At 48.6% G+C, this 15,706-nt stretch overlaps 1 protein-coding gene across 5 annotated transcripts in view; it reads right to left on the bottom strand.

The window, feature by feature from the left end:
• ERBIN (erbb2 interacting protein) overlaps positions 1 to 15,706 on the bottom strand; it is a 2,559,118-nt gene that overhangs the window by 1,577,622 nt on the left and 965,790 nt on the right. For all 5 annotated transcript variants that reach the window (XM_069627374.1, XM_069627371.1, XM_069627370.1 and 2 more), the window contains one exon: positions 12,195 to 12,251. In XM_069627374.1, coding sequence (XP_069483475.1) covers positions 12,195 to 12,251 — 57 coding nt within the window. The remainder of the gene's footprint in view (positions 1 to 12,194; positions 12,252 to 15,706) is intronic.

The following is a 15,706-nucleotide window of genomic DNA, read 5'->3' as shown; positions in this document are numbered from 1 at the left end:
CCTTGCAGATGAAGATGTGCCGCCACTGGGGCCAGGCACTTCTAAAAACACCCTAAGGCCAACTTCATGCCAAAAGGCAGAGTCTTGAACTGGTAGTGCAGACCCTGAACTACGAATCGCAGGAACTTGCTTTTTTTTGTGAATTGGGATGGGAAGTAGGCATCCTCCAGGTCCAAAAACATCAAAAGAAATCTCCCTGTTCCAGCTGGCCCAGCACGTGTTGCAACTTGGCCATCCAGAACTTTTGGGATTAAGTACTTGTTGAGAAGACGTAGATTCAGAATGGGCCTCCAAACCCCTGTCTTCTTTTGAAATAGAAAGTACCTAGAATATACTCCAGAGCCCCGGAGTCACTGGGGGACAGGCTCTATTGCCCCTTTCCATACCATGTAGCGCACATCCTGCAGAGGCTCTGGCCCATGTAGTACTTGCCGCAGAACCGGAGGGATACGAGAACACCTCCATTGGAACTCCAAGTGTGTCCCTGTCTGAGAGCATCCAGCACCCATCTGTCCGTGGTGATCTTTTCGTGCTGAAGAACTTAGCCAGCCGGCCTCCCACCGGGGTGCGTAAGTGGGTGCCTGGAGCCACAGACGGTTCAGGCCTGCTTGGGGGGGAGGTGTTCTGTCTTGCGCTGACCTCTGTTGCCTTGAGAGCACCCCCTGTACACTTGAGTGGCAGAGTGCAAGGGCTGCCTGTAAGGGGTACTATAACCCTTTGAAGATCTTCCTCGTTTCCTCTGGAGGAGCAAAAGGACGAGGATAGTCACTGCTGCAAAGTTCTGAGGGGATGTGCCGTCTGTGTGTCAGTCTTCATCACCTCCAAAGACTCGTCGACCGCCTGTTCGAAGAGGTTTTCCCCATCGAACAGCATATCCAGCACCTTTGTCTGAACGTCCTGGTGGAACTTTGTAGCCTTCAACCAGCCTTGACAGCGCAGAGACACCCCGTTTCCCAACGAGCAAAAACCTGTGTCCGCGACATCTACCAGCACCATGATGGCATGATCAGAGGCCACTTCACCTTCCTGAAAGAGTTCAAGTGCCTTACCTTCTTGTCTTCGGGCAGGAAGTCCAGGATAGGGACCAACTTGTGCCAGAGTTCCCAGTCATAACGGGACAAAATGGCTAGGGAGTTCGCTGCCTTGATGGTAGAGGCTGCTGTGTAAACATCTTCTTGCTCATCGCATCCAGCTACTTCCTCTCCTGGTCCGGAGGTACCATGGCTGCCAATGACTGGTTCACCAAGCGTTTCCTAGCTGCGGCCGAGACTACAGAAACCCGGCAAGGGCTGAGACCTTGGGCCCCTGGGAGCCGAATCGGGCACCCTGTACTACTTTTCCCAATCTACCCCGCTTGGTTGGGCCATACTTGTTTTTTTCTATTAGGGCTAGGCCCTCCTCCCAGATGTTGTCCAGGAAGGGAATGGCCATGATAGGTTTTTCTCCTCGACTTTCGTCGTTAGTACAGGAAACCCTCCTCCTCGGGAGCGAGCTGAAACAGTTCAGAGGCCCTCGACATTACCGAATGAAAGTATCCAAATTCATCTGGAAGATAGACCCCTATGGGGCTCGTCCACGTGTGGAGTCTCCCAGTCCGCCACAATGAAATTGTCCTTGTCGGTACCATTAGCCGCAGTAGTCATGTGTGTGCGGATCCGGTCCTCTGGTAGGAGTCTTCTCGTGATACAACGTTCAAAGACACGTCCCCCAGGTCTATGGGTAAACAGAGCTAATAAGGCTCTTCCGCACAGGGGACTGAGGTCCTCCCTCAGATCCTCCCCCTCTGTGGTCTGAGCAGCACCCATCGTACAGATCATTGTCCTCATCGGTAATTTAGTAGATCTGCTCCGATCTATTTGCAGTAGCCTGCAGGTCCGTATACCTGGGAGGCTCCACAGGTGGGACCGTTTCCCTCAACATCTCAGGAGGTTGCTGGACCGGAGCGACTGCCTGGTCTTTCCTTGACCCTGCTCCTTTGCTGCATGTTCTGTAGCCGTATCTCGCCTTGGGGGAAAGGACACCCTTGGAGTGGCCGTCCCTTCTTTTCTGGACCTGCTCTCCTTCAGAGCCACAGTGGATGTCGTTGACTTAGACGGCAAAGTGCTTCAGATTGCCTTAGTCGACAGTGCAGTCGTCGACTCTGTGGACTTGGACACGCAGAGTTTGGACCGGGTTAGGGACTCTTTGAAGATGCCCCTTTCGTAGGCAGGCTCGATGGTGATGGCCAACGCCTTTTTCCGAATACGGACCCGCATCAGCGTCGAAACCAGCGGAGCTAGCGGAGTGTAGCTTGGCATTCTCCTGGACCCCCGCAAGCGGGGCGTCCTCAAAGGATCTCAATCTCCTCCTGGAGAGAGAACGCTCTGCCATGAGATTGGAATCTTGCTCTACCAAACCAGATCCTGGTAAAGTTCAACCGGGATGGTGACTGATGCAGCTTGAGAGTCCATTTCTTGGTTCCAGGAGGCTGCGACGTGTAATTGCACCCTCCTCATTTTGAGCCTTGTATGCGGAACAGCCAAGAGGCATGCCGGCATAATCCCAAACAGGTTTCTGACCTGCTGTGTAAATGCCCAGTAGCTGCCTTGAGAGCCTCCACATTCTGCAAGGTGGGGAAGATACTCTGTCCCCTGGTATTCCACATCAGAACCAGGAAAAACATTTTTTGGGTAGGCTGGAGTTTAGACTTTTTTGGTTTATTGAGAACTGCAGTTCATAAATAACCATTAGAGTGGAGGGCGTATTCTGCACTCCCCCCCTCCCCCCAGGTGATTCCGCTCAGAATAACCAGTCGTCGAGTTATGGGTATACGTGGTGGCCCTCTGACCTGAGCAGCGGCACCATCGCATTCAAGAGCCTCGTGAATACTCTCAGGGCTGAATTGAGGTCTAATGGAAGGACCTTGTAGTGGAATTGGGAACCCAACACTCGAAAGCAGAGGAATGAGCGGTAGGGCTGCCATATTGGGACATGTGGGTATGCGTCCTTTGGGTCCAGGGAGCACATCCAGTCTCCCCCACACAAAGACTCTGCTATCAGAGCTCGCATGACCATCTTGAACTTCGAGGGGTAGATCGGTTTAAGAACGATAGATCGAGAACCACTCCCTCAGAGGCCTGCCTGGCTCTTCTTCAAAAATCTGAGTAAAACCCCAAGCCTGTCTGTGCTGGGGGCCTTCCTCCACTGACCCACTCAGTACCAGTGAGCGGATCTCACAAGGAGAGTTGGTGTCCCAATCTGAGGTGGGAAAGGTATACAGGGTGGAGGGTTTGGAGGGAGGGTGAGGCGGTAGCTATGGACAACCACTGATAGGAACCATGGATCCACAAAGTCAGCCAGGACTGAAAGTGTATAGCAAGTCTGCCCCCCACTGGAGAATTGTGGACCCTGATTACAGAGTCATTGCTTCTTTCCCTCTGAGGCGGGGGCCTGAGAGGTAGACTGGAAGAAGCCTTTGTGAGAGGTATTTTGTTATTTGCGCCTGTGTTGACTGGGGGACCCATCAGGTTCCCTAGCTATCTGGTCCTGAAATCCCTTGAACCTGTAGAATGTTCTTCCCCTGTCAGAACGGGCTTCCCCTGCCAGGAGGGCTTGGAAGAGGGCCAGAATTGGCAACGACTTGGCGGTTTGGGAGCGGCTGTTCTTCTTGGCCAACTCCTCATCAGTGGAGGAATGGTCCAAGACGCGGTCTTGCATGTCTGGGTTAAACTTCGTGGCTCTTAGACACACTGTCTGCCTCATGGCAAATTGCCCCGCCAGCAGCGTCAATATACACCATGGTCGATTGCATCAGGTCCTGCGGCACTAGCCTAGCTTCTGCCAGCCAAGCTTTGAATGAAGCTTGCTTTGATACTGGAAAATCTTAAATTTCCCTCCATAGCCTCTGATTTTTGTTGACCAGCATAGCGTCTGCATTAACTTGCCGCGGGTAGAGGCCGACGTTGGCCTACACTTTTTTCCCCCGTAGGCCTCTAGAACCTTCTCCTCCTTGCCCAATAAGGCTGACGTAGATGAGGACGATGTAGATGTTTGTTTAGCGTACATTGAGGATGCCTCCATCAACAATGAATGAGCCTGAGGGTGAATCTATAAGAGGAGAGTATCCCCTTCTGCCTGCACTTAGCATCCAGCCGCTTGTTCATGGGCTGCGTAGAATATTGCTTGGTTCAGCCTTTTTTATCTAGGGCATCCACGTCTTTTTGGAGTGGGATGCCGGATCTGGTGGCTAGTCTTATGGGCAGTACCTCCGCCAGGAAACCCCCTTCTAGCTGCTCATTTTGAGGCTAAGGGATGCCAAGGTACTCTTCCAATCCTGCTAGCCTATCATGAAGGTTCTTTCTGGCGATGAGGTGCCTGGATCATCCTCCTCGCCTACGTCCACTTGATCCGCGTGATCCTGGGGGGGGTTACCGGATCAACTGGAGGGGTGGCTGGAGCCACCAGGCCCTGGGGGGTAGTGGGCAGAGGGGCCGTGGCTGCGACGGTAAAAAGCTGTCACACCTAAGGGATTAGCCGGCTGCAGTTGGACTGGAGCCGAACACAGTGGAGGTGTAGGCAGAAGCATTATCCCAGGAGGATAGCTCAGTGGCAATGTGCCCCCGGGCAGTGTGAGCGCCTTAAAAATGCAAATAAATGTCCTTGATAATTCCGCTCAGGATGCCTCCCATTTGAGGAGACTTCATCAGAGAGGAATCTCTCTAAGAATCGTTCCTCGCACGCTGGAGATGTGCGTTCCTACACAGGTGACAAAGGCGTGGAGGGCAGCACTCTTCCCGCGCTGTGCCTGCCCTGAGAAACTCGCCTCTGTGTAGCGCCCAAAGGGAGGATGTGCACCAGGTAAGATGTGCACTACGTCCCTTCTGGCGTGGCCATGGGAGCCCATTCTGAACCTTTGGGGTGATCCTGCCTCTGGGGGGTTTCGCTGGAGTGGCATGCGTCCACAAGAGCCACCATCTTGTCCTGGACTGACACTCTAGTGGTCCGCGTGCTAGTAGTGGAAATGGCTCTAGCCTCTGCCTGTTTGCTTAAGCGCATAGGTTCAGACCTGGCCTGCACCTCGGGCATGGACCTGGTAGGCTGATCGCCCTCTGACATGGAGCCGGTAGTGCTAATGCATGTAGGCGCCCCCTCAGGCCTAGGCCCGGTACTAGGGTATGGTCCCTCAGAAGATATCCCAGTAAAAGAGTGTTCTGGCCCCTCAGCGCTGTGACCGGGAGGATCCATGCACGCCTCAGCCGTGCGGTTGCTAGCTCCGAGAGCCTCAGTACCCTGGTTGAGGACAGGACCCGCTTGGCCCCTCCCGCTTGACTGCTTGCCGGGTAAGCGGTCACCCTTGCGGGATGCCTTTGCGAACAGAATACTTACCTTGGCCTTCGTTTTCCTACGCACAAACTCCTTGATTTCTTCAGGTCGGGGTCCTAGAGAACAGCTCCCTCCACCTTGTGAGCCGGTTCTTGAGAGACTGGGGAATAAGTGCGTTGCACGCCAAGCAGCTGTGGTCTTCACCTAGGCAGCGGAGGCAGTGTGTGTGCGGGTCCAACGTCAGAAAGCATCCGTCGCAGTACAGGTACCTACTAAAGCCCACCGCAGCCGACATGTGCCGGGGAGGAGCAAGGCACCGGAGACCAGTGAATTAAAATTCCTACAATTTAAACAATAAGGAAACATTGAAGTAATGAGAAACAGAGGGACAAATGTTCCTGGGGAAGACTCACGGAATTAGGAGGGTAAAAAGTCTTCAACCACAGAGCAGGTAAAACAGACCCGCTCCCGCTCGACGTAGAAAACAGGACTGAGGTGAGGCGGAGGACAACAGAGTCAGGGTAGTGTAGGGGAGGAGTGGTCCAAAAGACCCCCCTGGCCTACATCTCCACCCCAGGTGAGGGCCATGGCTCATCGGGCGTCCCCTCCTTACCACCCGGGCCCAGGTGGTGGATGGCTCACCTGCTGAAGACATTGCCCACACGTATTGAATTTAGCTAGGCCTCAGAAACCATTTTGTCTAATAAAGATGGTGTGAGCGTGGCACACTGCAGCGCGGCCCCCACCCTCGGAGAGTTTCAATTATCCCTGTTGCCGCAGCACCCTGGCAGATCCGCTGTGAGCACGTTCCCACGAACAGGACGGACATGAGCTAGCATAAGATACTAACACTAACATTTCACCGTCCGCAGTGTATCACTGCTCCCAGAGTGACCCGGTCAGCAAGGCCTGGGTGATGGGAAGATCTGTAGAATGGTCATCCGATGAAAGCAGAAAGGTACCCAAATATGAATGTCAAAAACCACTTTTAACACGTATATCCTTTCCATACAACCACTTTTACTAAAGAAACCTGTAAAATTGTGTAAGTATTGTACATGACACCAGCCATGAAGGACCCACACCCCTGCAGGGGTGTGCAAATGATAAAAACATTCCGGGGGAGTATTCTCTATATGTATCATTGAAAACCGTACACCCCGCGGTCCCGCGCCATAACTGAACTAATGCTGCTAGAGTACACAAGAAAACGAATGTAACCATACAGGGGGCACATGTGAAGGGTGTGCGAGAATGTACTTGTCACGCGTGTATGTCTAAGCCCCTTATATGCCACCACCGTCACATACGGTGGCGGGTCATTTTCTATGTACTCCACCAACCTCAATGCTACCTCACTTACTGCAAATGTATATGCATATAGCTAAATACTGTAGTTGTCAAAACATAGTGTACGAATAAGGTGCTCAGACTGAATATAATTGAAACGCCTCCAGCGAAGTGAAATGTATGTTGTCAAGTAATTCAAACAAATATTATAAAGTGTTCTAATGATTGTGATGTTTTCGCCTCCAAAAACCGGCAACACGCGAGGAAGATACCTTTGTAAATATGTGCAAGGCCATTTCCCCTCCCACCCTGCGGAGACTGGCAAACATGAGAGCAGAGGCCCGCGCCTCACTGCCCCACCTCCCCGAACTAGACTGGAGCCGCTTCAAAGATGTGTAGCCCCCCCTGCAGCACCCAAGGCCACAGGCCGCCACCTGCATTATTTACAGCACAGCAGTAAACCTCTGCCTGAACCCACACTTCCAAAGGCGCCCCCTCGTAAACCCCACAACCCACCAGATCATCCTAGACTTATGGCCCTGTGCAATCAGGACACCCAACACTGTGACAACACACAGCGGCACATTTATAACCACATCTAACAAGACAGGGAGGCTTGCACCGTCCGTCCCATGCCCCGAAGCTTAGCCCCTCAACCTATGGCTCCGGTCAACAGGACACTGGTTACCATGCCCTGACGAATGACCATTAGACCCCTCACAAGGTGCATTCCTCCTGTGTTGCATTAACCTGTAGAATAACCTATTGGAAGATTTACTAAAGAAGATAATATTGCAATGACTGAATGACTGGTGTGCATGGCCTAGGGCAAATAAGTCAGGAAAAGACATTCATCTCTGACACTGGCCGCGATGGCACAACACCACCGTCCGGATGAACTCTGCCAACCTGCCAGGCCCAGCCCAACCCACGAGGCTGACCAGTGACGTCTCCAGCCACGGCCAACCACATCGCAGCAGCACCTATAGTTAGTCGTCGCCACCCAATCCCATTGAACTTGTGCCCCCTATAGTGTATAGGTTCTTATGACGTTTTCTGTAAATATATACGCCTGTCTTTGCTATTGTCAGACAGAGCGCTCTCGGAGTTTGCAGAGTTCTTTGCATGCCATATTCTGATTGATAAACTCCCATTTAAGCTCACCCGCACTCTGTCTTGGCCTTATTCCCGACTTGGGAGAGTCCTTCATTGTCTCTCATTGCGGGGAGGATCGTGCTGGCTGGGGACGCTTGCCTTCAGTAGCGAATGCTCCTGGGATCACCGCCTAAATTTAAAGGGGAAAATAATTTTTCTGGGGACAAAGGCTCTGTTCCTTTCCCTAGCGAGGGACGCCCCAAGCAGTATGGAGAAAAGGGGACAGGATGTAGGAGTCATATTTGCATCTTGATGGATGAAATATATAGAACAAAGCCTTTCTTTTAAAAGCGGAATTTAATACTCGTACATTAAAAGACATTTTGATAGACAGTTAATATAAAGTAGGTGGCATTTGTATATGTATTGTGTTGTGTGTGCAAGGATTACTCTTGCCAGAATAACTACAATCATCTCCCCATGACCTTTTTCCTCCACTGTGTGATAACCTGGTAACTTTAAAGATAATTGAGTCAATAATAGAAATAAACCTTTAAGACCTGTGTTACTCAAGTAAATACATGGTCTAAAAAAGGCATGATCTGGGTATTACCCAGTATTGATTAGATCTCATCAATTCCCATAAAGTTTTCAGAACTAACAAGAGAAGACCAAGCGTACAGTCGAACAAAAGGAGCCCGTTTGTATTAGTGTTTAAAAAGCATACCACCAGGCACTTGCAGGGGGGGGTGCAATGCTTTACGTGGGTGGGGTGGGGGGCATCAAACTACCTCTTTCAAAAATATTCCCCCAATTCCCTCTGACCCCATCAAGTATGGGTGGTCTCTAATAGGGAAGAGCGCTAGTGACAAGTGGGGGGCTCACAGTTATTCTAAATCCAATAAATATTTCACTCAATCATATCCTTTCGAATATATTTATTAGGAGATAATGTCAGAGGGACTATTACATGCCCGGAGGTCTTCAGACTGAGTCCTCTTCGTGGGACTCTGGTTGAGGACTTCTGTTGACATTACTGTCTTTTTTCAGGGCCCTTTGGCGTGCGAGCCACCAGGATGGAGAGTGAGAATGATCGCGCAGAGTGGAGAAATGCACCTGAAGTAAGGGGCATTGCAGGGCTCCTCAGTGGCTGCACTTCTCTTCAACCTACATGTTGAATCCCAATTTCCATGACCACCAATACACAGAAGACACAAATATACTGCCAAATGTCATTACCCTCAACTCCACATTCTCAAAACCAGTCGGTCCATCAGCACCTGGATGGGAACCCACGTTGTCAAGCTCAACCATTCCAAAACAAACACTTTCTCATCTACCTCCCTCTTGCCCCCCAGGGAGAAACCAGAACTCACTCCGTGGATCAAGAAACTCACCAGAGACAACCCGATCCCTCTCCACACCTCTCAAATCCCTTGGCTTCAACATCGACCTCCACCTTTCCTTCACACACCACACACTACTGCTATCACTACAACCTGCAATATATAACTACACCTCCTATATAAGATCAGACACATCGTTCCTTCCGATGACTTCCACACTGCAGCCCAAACACTAGTTTTCTCCAAAATGGACTATGGCAATGCTCTCCTCACCGCACTCCCCAGCAGCACCATTGCCCCAGTGCAAGCCATAGAGAAAGCAACCAGACTATTTCTTTACCGACCTACACATTCACGCATCACCCCAGCTCTCTCCCCGCTTGACTGGCTCAGATCCCAAAGAATTACCTTCAAAAGGACTCTGCATTGTTTTCAAAGCTATCTACCACAAAACACCATCTTACCTTCATGACAAACTCAAACCCATCACCCACACAAACACCAGACAAACAAGCCAGCATCTCCTACACAGCCTACTCTGCAAACTAGCACGCACACAACAAGCATTTACCCGCAAAGCAAGAAAGAGCATGGACGACTGACTGAATCCCTTAACAACTGTACCCTCCATAACCACTTTCGGAACATACCCGTTTCCCAACAAAGCACAGTCCCTTCATCTCCCCGCCTACCACTTTTCTATTCTAATTTTTCTATCCTATCATGAAACCATTTTAAGACCTCTGTTTCACGGCCCACCATTTCAACCTTTGAACCTTTTAAGGCACTTTGAGGCCCTCTGGTAAGGGCCAGGGCTGAACAAAAACTGGAATAAAAATTGTATTGGGCCGATAAGTCACTTGTTTCATGGATCATCACTGAAGTGTAGATTGGCTAAGTCTTGAAAGAGGCAAAGCTAGACTCCACGAAAAAGGAGAAAAGAGTGAAAACACATTCATGTATGTGTGTGTGTTTTTAATAGAGGGGGGCGCATTAGCAGCATGCATTTATGCTGCCGTTTCGCCCACCTGCAAAACACACAAACATGCATGAGGCAACAGACATTCTCACATACACGCACTCGTCCTTATGCATAAGTGTGCGTGTGTGCGCTGTAAAGAACGCATGGCAGCAATAGTAAAACAGACAAGTGACCACAGTTCAAGGGTGTTTATTGAACTTTTGTAAGGGTGTGATAAACTCCTATCTAAACCTAAATCTACAGATGGGAGCAAAGCTATGACCATCAAAAAATAGTAATGCAGTCCTAGTGGAGTCTTGTCAAATAAAAAGGTTGTATATCAAAAAAGAAACTATTGCCAATCCTTACCACGAATTTACAAAATAATGTGAGGTAATGTTCATGAAAAAGAAAGAAGTGTTCACAAAATAATATGTCGGGGTGCTCGGGCCAATGGCCTCCCTTCCCCACGTTTTCAGCAGGGGACAAGGCGGGTCAATCGAGCAAAGCACACACTCTGGCTTCTGCGGAACAAGGATACAGTTCCATTTTCCCAATTCAGGACTCTGTGTCCAAGTATCTTTACTTCTTGCAACTCTCTTGAAGCAGAGGGCCTGCTGTACCAGAAACACTAATGTTCTCTTCAATATTCAGCTTGTGTGTTCATCCTGGATCCCCCTCTGGCAGGCTCAGATCCTTTTCACTATTCAATTAGTTTCCCTCAGCCAGACTCGGACCAATCTGGATTTACTTTAAACTTTTGAATGTGCACAGGGTTTAGCTTGACCACGTTGCAGGATCACTTTAATCCATTTCCCACTCAGCATCAGATGGATACTTAACAGACTTTCGAATGAGCATCCACGTAGTACAAGAGCACTCCGTTTATGGTATATTTTGTTTCCCAAAGTTCAGTTACAAAGTTCAACTAATTCTTTTGGCTGTCAATTGCATTTGCATTGCTTATCCCAAACGCTTTACACACTTCTCTTCATACAATTTTGCCACTTGCAACCTTGGTTCAAAACACAAGCTGGTTTGGTATCAGTGTCTCAAACTCACCGGTTGTACTCTCTTTCTGGACACTGCTGAGTTGTAGGAGCCAAGGACAGTACCATGGCGGCAATCGCTCCTCCCCGCCTTGGTTATCGACGCAGGAGAGACCAAGGTACCTCCGACACTCTGTGCAGATTTGATCAGCCTTAGTTCCTGGTCTTCTGTTTCTTGCTGCCCAAGGTTAATGAAAGAAACGGTCTTTATAGGTGATGGGTGCTTCCCTCCTTGCAACCCTCTCCGGTCACACAGTCTTTCTCCATTGGCCATTTTGGAACTGCTGTTTCATAGTGTGTTTTGCCTCGCTCAGAGAGTGCTTTCGTGCTCCGCCATTTATCCGTGTGGGGAAGTGTAATTGTAGTCAGGTGTGTGTAATGATCCGTAATTGCGTGACCATGGTGTTGGGCCAGGTCAGTTATACGGCTCTGGTGTTAGTCCGTTGTTCCTCACGATGAACTGTCCATGAGAAAGTGTTAGTGTTGGCAAATTGCGGGGTGTGCGCGGTGGATTTTGGGGAGTTGAGTTCCCAGATATCCTATCTGGTAGGATGGGGAAAAGGTGTTACAAGGAATTGGATACCGCGTCTTACCCTGCGGTGTCCCACTTTCACTCCCTGAAGACCCCTCATCCAGGTGATCATCCTGCACTGGTCCACCCCCAGGAACTGGATCCAAACGCGATGGCCGTGTCCTGGCCACCTGGGTGACAGATCCCTGGGGACTAGTGGGTGAGACACCTTCAGGTTTCTCACAGCAAACACTCACACTGCATTTCCAAATACATGCACCCACACTAACAAATGCAAAGACTAAATGAATGCAAAGATAAATTCAAGAAAAATGTGTCCACAATTTCAAATTACAACTGAGGTTTGTAGCACCCAAGGTGAAGAGAATGCACCTGGGCACCTATAACAGAGGAGCCACCCTTATTAAAACACATTCACAAATTAAATGGAGATGGGTAATAGATAAATCAAGGATCCAGTGTCCAAAGGCAAATGAAGACAGGTTGGAAAAATAGAAGTAGCACAGTGTGAGTGTGATGCATGATTGCTCTGATGCTAAAACTGCAAACTGCCATGGTGGAAAGAATATAAAACCATCAAGCCACTGAAGTACCATTGCAAATGTACGAACTGTACTTACTTTGGCAACATTTTCAGCTGGTTCTCCCTCAATTCCAATATTTGAAGTTTAATTAGTCTAAGAGAAAGAGACAGGTCTATAATGAACATTAAAAGTGCAAACTTATATTACAAGAGCATTTTAGTATAATCGATGCTGCAGTCCAAATATGGCCATCTCCATGAAACATGGTGGAATCCTGCATGATTGATGAATTTGATTTTCAACACACTCAAAGTAAACCTCTCTGCACGATGTTCAGGAGCAAAATGCAAGTATGAAATGCAAGTCAACAGGATGATACATCTGTGAAGAAAGGCAGCTAAAAAAAAAAACGCTGCTTACCTGTAAATCTGGTTCATCAGCATTGGTATCCTTCACAGAAAAACATGGTTAGTACTAGGTTATTCAATACAAAGGATTGCCAGTTTGAGAACAGGAAATAATTCAGGATTTGTTTTTTATGCAGGCTAACCACATCATGATCTTACAGGCCTCAACCAATTGGCAAGCCGATTAAAGCTCTCACCTCTGGAGTTGATCTCAATTTGAATACCCAGAGCAACATTAAACATCTTTAGGGGAGGAAGGCTGGCACATATACAAATAATACTCCTCTTCTGAAAAACTGACATAACGCTGCTTCTCCCACCAAAGTTTCTGCTCTTGCATTGGTATCCAGGCAATAGTGCTTGGTAAAGAGTTCTCCATGTCACTGTCTAGCAAATGGTCTGGATTGGTATGCCAGCATGCAAAGTCATTGTTGCGGGGTGTCCTCTACAGGAGTGGGCCGTGCTATTCCCTGGGATGGGTCCAGCCACTGTTTTGTGACAGAATATTATACAGGCTACCAGCCACATGGAAATACCCTGTTTAAACAAACGAAACAGAGTTGGTATAAGCATCTACAAATCTCTATCCTGCCAATGTAGTAGCTTAATGCTCTTCTAACATCAAACATGTGAAAAGATCTTTTTTCTTGAGTGGAAGGATTTGCGAAAAATGTTGGCTAGCTAAAAGACTGAAGTGAAACTAATAAACAAACCCCTTTAGGCAAATATATCTGAAGCAAGGCCCCAACACTACCTTATCTCGATAAAAAAAAAAAAAGTAAATGGTACTTTACATGAAAAGAAACTTGAATAGCACAGACCCCGTGACATTCTGAAATGGGAATTATGCATGAGTTCAATATCAGAATCATCAGGCAAAGTAGTACCACCATCCTGGCCCATCACGCTCGCACTGGTGGGTGGCAGGTCAGGGGAACATTTTGGTGTGCGCCAAAACTGCACGGTTTTCCTGGATTCTGGCGCAATGTGGGCTTTTTCGGCCATCTTGGATTTTCTAAGCCCACAGCACCAAATGTTGCAGCATAATAGTCCAAACGTGGGTCAGGACACCAAACAGCTGCTAAGCAGATGTGGAACTGGTAATCTGAGTGAACATCCGAATTAGACTCTTGAGAAACTGCTTTATTTTAGGATCAGAAAGATATTACTTTTCGCCATAAGATAAATGGCATCGGTATCGTGTTTCTTAGTCCCAGTCTTGATATTTTATACCTTCTGGTCCTTTTATATGTTATGTTATAAACTATTATAGCTAACATGGGATACTTAAAAGGACCAGAAGATATAAAATATCAAGACTGGGACTAAGAAACACGATACCGATGCCATTAAATTTGTATGCTATACAAATTTATTGAGCATAGACTGTCACCACAAGGGCACATAGGTGTCAAAAAACAGATTATGTCCAGCTTTAGGGAGTTCCTCATGGAAACTGGAGTCCTCATCTCCAAAGGAGGGATCTCTCCCAGTGAGGTCCCACTTGCCTCTAATCCACAAAGGGTATTGCGAATCGGGCTCACCTCTAGAGCCTCACAGGTGGGGGATCCCCATGGGGGGTTGGGAGGGACAATTTTACTTGATTTGTCACCCTTCCCTTGGTTCCAAATCGCAAAGCATATCCGGGGGAGTACGGTAAGTCTTTTGCGTCTGAGGATGTTTTGGCATCCAATAACTTAAATAACCACCTTAGCCCAGATAGTCATTTGTCTTCAAAGCAGCCAATTCAGAGAACTCCCTCATCTAATTCCCATTCTCAAATGGGGGAAAAATTTAATGGAAAATCGTTTTGTACTTAAGTGCAAATTATTTTTTTGACATTGATAGTCCAGTTTCTCTAAATAGACAAAACGTGTTATGACTTTTATATGCTATACCTCGATTATGAACTATTGCATTAGCAGACATTTTGCAGGTGGAGTGGAATGTGTCTTGGAAAAACGTACTGACCTTGTGTTGCTGCATTTTGCTTCTATATGTTTTTGACAATATTATTGGAAGAAGGTTTCTGCATGTCCAACTCTCTGCGGGTGAGCCGCTTTCACAAACCAAGATTTGGGGGTAGATCTTTCTCCTCTGCAGGCGCTTCCCTCTGAAACAGCCTTCCTGCGCTCTGTGTCTTGAGACAGAGCACCTTAAGTTACAGAAACTCCTCCAGACCTTCCTTTTCTCTTCCTCCTCTCTCCCTCTCCCCTAACCACCTTCTTTCCTCTCCACCCTCCTTCTCCTCCCTAACTCTGTTCTGTTTTTTCTGACTGGTTGCCTGGTTCACCTCCAGAACCTACAGGTCCCAGGCTCCCCCCTCCAGTCCTTTGCACTTGCCTCCGGGCCACTGCACTTTGTTCAACATTACTGCACTTTCAGCTTATGTTCCTTGAGCAACCAGACTCTTTGTTCCCCGCCACCCTGCCCCCGTCTCTTCACCTCTGCCTGTACGTATGCATAACCTAAACGTACTAGGACCAGTGTGTCCACCCCCCACCCCCGCCACCTCAACTGTTTTCCACCCCCCCACAAGCTTGGTCTCAACTGTACCACTTCATGCACTTGCAGAAATGTCATCAGGTCCAGTATGCTAGTTTCTTCTGTTTGTTTTGATCATTCCAAATCTTTAAGGCCTAAGATGTATTACTGTATTCTCTTGTTCCCTTCCCGAAGCACTTCACCTGTGTATAAGTGCTATATAAATAAACAAATGAATAAGTGCCATCATTTTTATCATTGCGGTACAATGTATTTCGTTCCCATCTCTAAAGTTACATAAAGAAATTGAGAATTTACCCCAGCAGTTTAATCTCATATCTCATCTCTTAAAATACTTGCAGGTTGGCGGGCCTCCGGGGGGGGGCACAGGGATGCGGCAGTCTCTGATCAGCTCCTCCTCCCAGGGCCTTATTGCAGGGTGAGCCCCCCGAAAAAGCCCACATCGGAGGATGTCATATCCCCTGCGTGCCTGGGTGGCACCCCCCAGTCCAACTCCTGGGACGAAGGGTGCACAGAAGTAAGAGATAAGCCCGGCGAGGTCCACAGCGGCGAGTGAGGCGGCCCGAGCAGGCGAAGGGCACCAGGAGGCACAAACATTACTGGGTGTGCTGATAGTGGTCCAGCTAGACCGTGCATCCGACATGTCCCGTTCTGGAGAGGTGGGAGGCTTTCTGGCCCGCCATCCCGGGCATTGGA

The sequence above is a fragment of the Ambystoma mexicanum genome, chromosome 6p (genome assembly GCF_040938575.1).
Source record: "Ambystoma mexicanum isolate Mex_15411 chromosome 6p, UKY_AmexF1_1, whole genome shotgun sequence".
NCBI lineage: Eukaryota > Metazoa > Chordata > Amphibia > Caudata > Ambystomatidae > Ambystoma > Ambystoma mexicanum.
The sequence above is the reverse complement of the archived record's forward strand: the minus strand, read 5'-3'. Positions and strand labels throughout refer to the sequence as shown.